The sequence below is a fragment of the Malus domestica genome, chromosome 09 (assembly GCF_042453785.1).
Source record: "Malus domestica chromosome 09, GDT2T_hap1".
Taxonomy (NCBI): Eukaryota; Viridiplantae; Streptophyta; class Magnoliopsida; order Rosales; family Rosaceae; genus Malus; species Malus domestica.
Window position 1 is genome coordinate 12,740,299 of NC_091669.1, and position 8,483 is coordinate 12,748,781.

At 37.2% G+C, this 8,483-nt stretch overlaps 1 protein-coding gene across 8 annotated transcripts; it reads right to left on the minus strand.

Moving 5' to 3' along the window:
- Positions 1 to 3,491: 3,491 nt before the first annotated feature.
- Positions 3,492 to 8,483, minus strand: LOC103443333 (uncharacterized membrane protein At1g16860-like). Of its 8 annotated transcripts, none has more exons than XM_029108212.2 (6): positions 8,174 to 8,465; positions 7,768 to 7,978; positions 5,773 to 6,747; positions 5,374 to 5,529; positions 4,716 to 4,927; positions 3,492 to 4,015 (listed from the first exon to the last, which is right to left on the minus strand). In XM_029108212.2, the coding sequence occupies exons 3-6, from the start codon at positions 6,667 to 6,669 to the stop codon at positions 3,823 to 3,825; spliced, it is 1,458 nt and encodes a 485-aa protein (XP_028964045.2). In that variant the 5' UTR covers positions 6,670 to 6,747; positions 7,768 to 7,978; positions 8,174 to 8,465; the 3' UTR covers positions 3,492 to 3,822. The 8 variants fall into 8 exon arrangements, with proteins under 8 accessions (XP_028964045.2, XP_028964046.2, XP_070660986.1 ...); XM_029108213.2 differs by having other exon boundaries at positions 7,873 to 7,978; positions 8,174 to 8,438; XM_070804885.1 differs by having other exon boundaries at positions 5,773 to 6,764; positions 7,641 to 7,978; positions 8,174 to 8,436.

The following is an 8,483-nucleotide window of genomic DNA, read 5'->3' on the forward strand; positions in this document are numbered from 1 at the left end:
GAGGAGAGGTCGAGAGAGTGAAAGTGAAGGATTTATTTGGATTCAACGGTTGAGATTAAATCTCAACCAAATCGAACTGTTGTTATAATTTCAAATATATATTTAAAATTAAATAATTTTTTTTTTTTCGGTTCGGTTCGGGAATACCGAACGAAATGAAAAGTGAGACCGATTCCCGTACCAAATTTTCGGGATCGGTTCGGTATTAGGTACCAAAATTTTCGGGATTTTCGGTTTGGGATTTTTTCGGTTCGGTTTCGGGATTTTTTCAATTTGGTTTGGGATTTTCGGTATTTTTTTCCAACCCTAAATAGCCCAATGAACAGTATTTTTTTTGTCACAAGCTTCACCAAAAATAATTGGACAAAATATCCCTCAAGCGAAAAACTTCAAAAGCAATCCAAAATAATGCACCAAATAACGTAAGGGTATTTTCGTCATATAAATAGTGTTTTTTTAATAATTAATTTTTTTTGTACAGTTTTTTTTTTGTACTTTTTTTTATTAGTACCTCACAATAGGCTAGCAATAACGTGATACAATCAGTTGTTTATTATTATTTTCTCTACTTTTAAACACGTTCAAAACATCTTAAGAGGCACGTAGTGCCAGTTATAAAAAAAGGTCTTTCGCATGCGCATAATAATGTGATTCAATTAGTTGTCAAATAATTTTTTTTTTTCAATAAACGATATTATCTACACTAAGGAGGATGAAATGGATTTAGCCTCACATTAGGTTAACAATAATGTGATTCGATCAGTTGTTTATTAAATATTATTTTCTCTATTTTTAAACACGTCCAAAACATTATTTCAACCCACCCTCTGTTACATTATTTCAACCCGCCCACCCTCTCTTACATTATTTCAACACACCCACCCATATCAAAACTCCTAAACCAAATGATTTTTTTTTTTCAATAAACGATATTCTTGCTCATTACCTCCAGATGATAGTGATGTTTGCTACCATATATATCCATATTGGATGAGTTTAAATTAAGATATTTGTGCAGTAAATAAACCAAAATCTCAAATTTTAAATTTATTTAATAATAATAAATAAGATGGTGATTATTATACTACTTGAGATTGTTGAGTAAAATTCACCATAATAATAATAAATTGAAAAAACGCTGTACCTGCTACAATTAGTTTGTAGTTGTTTGACCAGTTGTTTGACCAGAAAAATTGTTTTCTTTTTTCTGGCAAATTCTACAATTAGTTTGATCTAACATTAGTCTCTTAATTTTGGACAAGGATTATTTGCCCTTCATTTTCGATGCCTTTTTTGTGCCCTCCTGTTTTATGTGATCACAGTTAAACCACGTCAACATTTTATATTGTTTTTTTATAGATATAATAAGACAAAAATGAATAGTAATATAAAATGTTAACGTGGCTTAACCGTGACCACACAAACAGGAGGGCACGGAAAGAGTACCGGAAGTGGAGGGCAGACAATCATTGTCCCTTAATTTTAATGGGGGCACTATTCATGCAGGTATCAGGCAGAGCTTGGTTACGGAGGATTTCGGTTCGCAGACCTCGAAGATTTTGAAAAGATACATCAAAGGATTTGCTATTGCTATATTGCAAATTACGACTCTACTTCAATCTATATTTTTAATCTTTCGGTAATAGTCGGCAATTTTTTAGGACATGTAGAGTGATTGCTATGCATAAGGTGTTTTCTGCTTCTTAGTAGTATTCTATCTTTATTTTTTTTACGACGGAAAACACATTTTTTGATAAATATTTTGGCACATGCCTAGAAAATACGCTTTTTTTTTTTTACAAACATTTGGATTAAATCCCCTTCAAACCTTAATGAATTATGTATTAGCCACTACAAAACACCTCAGTGTATGTACTTACATAGAAATGAAACTATGTATTGTAATTTGTATTATCAACTTATACACGTGTCATTTTCAACATCCTTAACTTGCTCCTATGTACATATATAGGTGTACGGCACAATGGTATCTAAATCCCGGCGGGCAAATATTGCTGCAACCGCGCATCCAATGGATTATGCGGCTGTTGGCAAGGCCGTTCTTGATTTTGGTTTAGGAGTTTTGATATGGGTACTGCCGGCAGACAACCCGCTCCAAACAGCGGCGCGTAACACTTTATCGAATGTAGCATCAGATGGTAGTGCGATGGGAGATGTTATTGGAGTTGTCCTATCCGTGGCCACTGACCAAGCTTTGTTAGGGCCCCATAGTAGCCGGCATTGGCATATGTTTTCTTATCGGAGAAATCACTATCTGGTTGATTAATGAAATTTTTGTGTCCGGAGGCAATGGCCCGTTGAGCACGGCGGGGCATCAATGTTACGTCACGCAGTTGCCCGACGGCTCGGTTCTGGCACGCGAGATTGCCCATCAGCAATCTTAAGAGGGTGAGGATCTACAGATGTTTACCGGTTTTGAGCACTACTGCGCCCAGGTCTACATATTCTCCCTTCTGAATAACTTTAGGCCTATTTTATGTTATATGCTACTTTAAACTCGTAGTCTATGCGAGAGGTGTGGGAAATGTTACCCAAATAAGAAACCAAATCCATAAATAAAAGGTAACGACACGCAATGATTACCGAAACTTTGTTTAAATTGAACACGAAGCCGCTGCAGATGGCACAATACCATGGTGCGGGTTCAATTTTCTTTGATTCTACTCGCCTAACAACTAACCATTTAACCTACTAACGTTATCACTCTACTACAAAAATTGAACATGAAGCCGCAGATTTAGGGCTGATTTGGTATTGCTGTGCTTTGAAAAAAAACTGCTGTGAGAATAAGCGGTTGTGCTGTAAGAATAAGCAGCTGTGAAATAAATCAGCAGAGCGTTTGGTAAACTTTTTTGTAAAAGTGCTTTTGGAAAAAAAAAGCAGTCTGATAGTGGGTCTTTTCATTAAAGGAGCACTGTAGCTCTGTGTGCTTTGAAAAAAAACCAGTTTTCCAAAGCTGCAAATAGCAGCTTCAGCTTTTTCCTTTGATTTCAGCTTATTCTCACAGTAGCTTCCAAAATAAGCCCTTTTTTTTCAGTTTACCAAACACCTAAAACCCTCACAGCTTTTTTTCATAGGTGCTTTTTTTTTAAGCACCTCACTCCCAAACTAGGTCTTAGTACGACATCAAGTAACATCAAGCCAAATGCATTTCAAATTAACACATCAAGCAATCCAGGGCGCACCACATTTAAATAATTAAACCGAAACTGCTATAATTATTGTAAATCTGAAAGACAAAATGCACCAATGGAGGAGATTTCTTCAAGTGCTGGGTTTTCAAGCTGCACTCAACCTGTAATAATACAAGTGTAGAAAATGATATATTTTTCTCTGTCCCAACGTAGAGTACCCACTTGAATATCGGGTGCTTGAAAAAATTTCTCCACCAATAGGACGGATTGAACTTTCTCCGGCAACTTGAGATGGACAAACCAATGTAAGCATTGTTAAACGATGATGTATACAAATAACTCAAATATTTCTTTCTATTTCACATTCATTAAGTCAATCTGATTAAGCATGTCAATTCCTTGCTTCATCAAAACCACCCCCATTACAAAGCTTTCAAACCCTTGAATAAAAACAAATAAAAGGGAAACGAAACCTGGAAAAACTATACACCATGTTAAAAGGAATAAACACCGCCACCCCCGTCTTAATCTGTTACGGACACAACTTCTTCACTCCTAACATCATCGCCAACATCGATAACAATAATAATTAATAATAATAGAGGGAAAGAATATACTCCAGAAAGAGCAAATACCTAAAAGGGTAAGTCTGCAGTTTACTTTACTGCTAAACTGGGATGACATCATTCTTTGATGCATCATCACATCTCAACACAATACCCTCGACGCTGGCTGGAAAGATACATTTGGCCCACTGGCATCCTGTCGTGATCGGCTCAGGTGGAGGAACAATCATCAGCACATTTTCATTTCTTTGGACGACTCCCATTACACTAACTGTGCTTCCTTCTTTAATGTACCTGCAAATACAACATTGCAGTTTAGCGCTACAACCACTTTAATTGCATCTACCAAATTCAAACTACTTGTATGGAAAAGTAAACAAATCTCATTCACATTACTTATACAGTATCGGTAGTTGTCAGAGCACACAGTTAAGTTCCTATACTAACTCCAATTTATTTGTTCTTAAATAAGCACCCGCCGAATTGGTAAGGCATACGTATCAATCCAAACCATACGATTCATTCATTAAAAAATTTATGGGTGTGAAGACGGGGCAAGGTCTAAGTATTTATTCACTCAGATTTAGTACCGGGTTGGTAGGCTGGGTCAACTATCTTAAGGGTAAACCTTAGGCTGTATAGGAAAGCCTGACTATAAAACAACTGCAGTACTTTTCAACCTAGAAAACCCAACCAAATCTGTACATTAGCCACCCAACTTCATGCTAATGCCTCCACTGAGAAAACCTAAAATCAGTAGAAAGCCCTACATCCCGGTTTACTTCCAGAGAACATGAACACTGGCTATTCAAAATTACACTATAAAATCCATAAAACGGGCATTTCAGTTTAACTCATCTATAAATATAGATTATGTGGGGAAATCTCATTGAACCTTACCATTATAGTAATTAAAAAAGAGCTTCAAGGTAAATTAATTGCATGATAACACTAAAATTTACACCAAAGAATAATTGTATGATAGAGCTATTACCCTTCTTTCAACCGCATCATGCGGTCATCACTTGAAAGATTCCTCTCTCCCAACCACCTAATAAACTCTGGAGACAACTCTTCATTTTCAGGATTCACATCAATGACAAACGAATCTTCAACATAAGGAGTCACCCTTGCCCCAGAACCAGTCTTAACCAATGCTCTTAACCCAGATTGGAAATCAGAGATGTAGAAATCTACCAAACGCCTCTGTCAAATGATATAAACAGAAAATTTGAGTCATAAGTGAGAAATCTAAAGCAAAAGAATTTCCAAGCCTGGTAGCCACAGAGGTCCCATGACATCACCATGGAATGGCTCCTAGAAACTAAGCATTCAAAGCAAGAAGCGAAGTAAACCAGAAACATATATATATCAACAAAATTCAAATAGCAGCACTTAGTGGATTGACAATTTAGTATTGTACACTGTTTGTCAACCTCTAAAACACATTAAAAACTGTCACAATTTCACCTGCAAGCAAAATTAGCCAACCTCAGAGTCTTAAAATCATTTGAACGTAAATGAAAAAAAAAGGAAATCAGTTAGTTAATTTGAAAACCCCAAATCCCCAACCCAATAAAAAAGGAAAGAAAAAGCAGAAAGAGAGAGACCGCTTTATCCATCAAATATTAAGCTAAGTTTCAGTTACTCACTTCTATGGACCTGAGCCCCCAAGTAAATCGACGATGTGTAGGGTTGGCAGCTTTTGAATCCCATCCTCGATACTCATATAAACTGGTAGATGTATACACACATCTAGGAATTTTTTGAAAGGACGACTCAAGAGGCAGATTGCCACAAGTGACCACCTTCAGAAACAGAACCAGATAAGAATTGTAAAAAAATACTGATTTGCATATACAGTACAATAACCATGGTCAATCCAAAGAAAAAGCACACAAACCCAACTCATTTGTATTAGAACCTAGAAGATAATATTATACAGAAATAGAATTTCCAGCAATTAAATGCCCCGGTGTATCTCCATCTCGCCCTCCTTCAGAGATCTTAATAACATTTATAAGCCACACTTTCAAATCCATCAAACTTACCCCTGAGACCTTCACAAATTGCCCATTCTTTGCAGTCCTCAGCTCAGAATCTGAATAACTAGCAATATAACCTATAATAGCTCGTCTTCCCCAATAAGTATTCCATGTGAATAGTGTAGCAACTAGACCGAAAAGGATCACAACCACGATGAGGAGAATTGCATTGTGGACTGCACCTAGAATAAAACCACCAGCTATGAACCCCATCACGAACAGAAGAATCAAAGACCACATAATTAACTTTGGGAAGTTCTTCTTAAATGAAAACTCGTCATCTTGGCTGAGAGTAGTAATGGCCTGATTGTGAACAATGGAGGAACCGTGTACTTTCATTGAACCCATTGACTCTAAAGGACCAGATACCTTACGAGGGGCACCAGAAGAATTTAGTGGGCCAGAAGAAATGGGCCCAGATGTAATGAGACCGGTTGCAGGGAGAACAGGAGGAAGAGGTCCAGAGTTTGGCCGGCCAGTTGGTGTTACCCCACCAGATTGTGGACCAGACAACTTCTTTAAAGGTTCCCCATGCTTATTCAGTGGTCCAGAATTTGACTTCTTTAAGGAAGCAGAACCGGGCATGCCTCCAGATGATACGGGACCTGATGTGGTATAGCCTGCACGAGCTGCAGAATTAGGGATTGGTCCTGAATGTGAAGCAGCACCTCCAAAAGATCCAGTCCTTGAAGGAGCACCAGTTATAGGTCCAGATTTTCTAGACTTAGAGCCATCCGTAGGGATATCAAACATCTTCCCTAGTTCTCCCGACTTCTTGATATCTCCACCAGTATAGGGCACGGCAACTGAGCTCATAGTTGGAGTCCTTTCCTTTGGTTGCTCTGGCCGGCCTGATACGTAAAGGCCATTGCTGAGTTGATGAGAATTGAATCTGGAACCCATCTAGCTCCTTGAAAGATCCCACGAGATATTACACAATAAACTCAACTAGCAGACGAACAGTTCAGTGATGTGATCCTCCTAGGGGAAAAAAGGCACTGCAAAAGTTAAAATCATCACTTAATGATTATCTAAAAACCAAATAGTAACCCACAGCCACGATATAGTAACACATAAATGAATTGCAGAATGGAAAGGAAGTAAATGGAGAAAATAAAGGTTATATAGTTACTAACAATTAACAAATAAAGAAGAGTCACAAAAGAATTAGATTACGATGCCTTCTCAGATCTCCAGTAAAGCTAAAACATTTTAAAAATTTATATACTTCATTCATATGTCATGGAAAAGTTATCACAAAACACATCTAATTTATACACCACCACTGAAATAGTCAACACCCATGCCATGTTTTTTCCTCTATATATACCCACTCGACAACCTATAGTTACTCCCACAAGTGTACAACCGTTTTCCTCTCTTAAAAATAATAGAACTAAATATACAAGTGGAGTTTCAGAGAATATACAAGAACTATCTTATTGAGTATAATCTTGTAATCTGGTTATGATTTGTGCCACTTAGAAACCAATCCTGCGTGTAGCAATGCTCATGCGCATGCATAACATCTTGTTTATGATAATCAAGAAAGTAAAGACAAAGCCATAAGCAACAAATTGATTCACTGTACTTTAGTTAAGTTTGAGTGGAGACTAACATACACGTAGATTCATATAAGAATCCATGGTCCATAAATCATATGCACATTCAACTTTATACAATGAAAGCAGTATATCCTAACTCAAATGAACAATACCACGGACAAAATGAATTAATTTCAGGAACTGTAAGAAAAGCATTTCAAAAACATAAGCATGTTTTAGAAGGTCAGAAGTAATACTTAGATAATTAGGAGAAAGTATCTGAAATTCAGAATCTTCCATTTGTAGTAAGATGCAAAAACTAAATTTCACCTCAAATCAGATTAACAAAGCAAGCCCACATCAATATTTTGCCCTTAAATCAAAGTCACGAAAAAGATCTAGATAACAAGTGCAGATTTCAAGTGCTGCACAGTTCAACGGGGGGTTTTAGCAATACCAAAATTCCAATGCAACAAAAAGGAAAGTTCAAGCATGTCCTTTCCAATTCCTCTACCCACACTTTCTCAGCAACCAAACAAAACTCAAAGAAACACAAACCAACCCAGATTTCAGGGAAGGTTAATAGCCAGCATAACCATTCCAAAAATGGAAAAATTCATCAAAATGGCACAATCTTCAAGCACCAACCGCCCAAATGTCCAATCTTTCTGCCCAAATCAACAAAATAAAGCATACCCAGATCACCATTTCGAGCAAAAACTAAGAAAATCGAAAGATCTAACAAAACAAGCAGAGATTGACTCTGAAATCTCACAGTCAAATAGTAGCTCACAAAAGAGAAAAAAAAATTCATATGGGCAAGGGCCAAATGGCAATTAAGAAAAAGTTATGCATACACATACCTGAAGGAGAAGCAGGGGGAGCTGAAATCTGGAGAATTGAAGACATAATGGCTTCACCGATAAGGACAAAGAGCACCCAGAAAAGAAAAACCTCAGACTTTCTCTCTCTCCCCAAAATCTCTTTTGGGGTTTCTGTTTGTTTCTCACTAGCCACAGAGAGAGAGAGAGAGGGAGAGGAGCAAGCAACAACTGGTGGGTGTTTGTCTCGTCCGGCCAAAAACCTCCGAACCCAAAGAAATTGCGATTGCTTAGTACTACGGTATGCACGAAATTTATATACCAAGTATTATATATAGCTCACTCAGTGTAT

What these genes read in the sequence shown, in the direction of transcription:
- LOC103443333 (XM_008382149.4), bottom strand. Translation starts at nt 6,669, where the DNA reads ATGGGTTCCAGATTCAATTCTCATCAACTCAGCAATGGCCTTTACGTA. An exon ending in AATTTGTGAAGGTCTCAGGG is followed by an intron (nt 5,530 to 5,772) that starts GTAAGTTTGATG and finishes CTGTTTCTGAAG; the next exon opens with GTGGTCACTTGTGGCAATCT. An exon ending in ATGATGCGGTTGAAAGAAGG is followed by an intron (nt 4,016 to 4,715) that starts GTAATAGCTCTA and finishes TTGTATTTGCAG; the next exon opens with GTACATTAAAGAAGGAAGCA.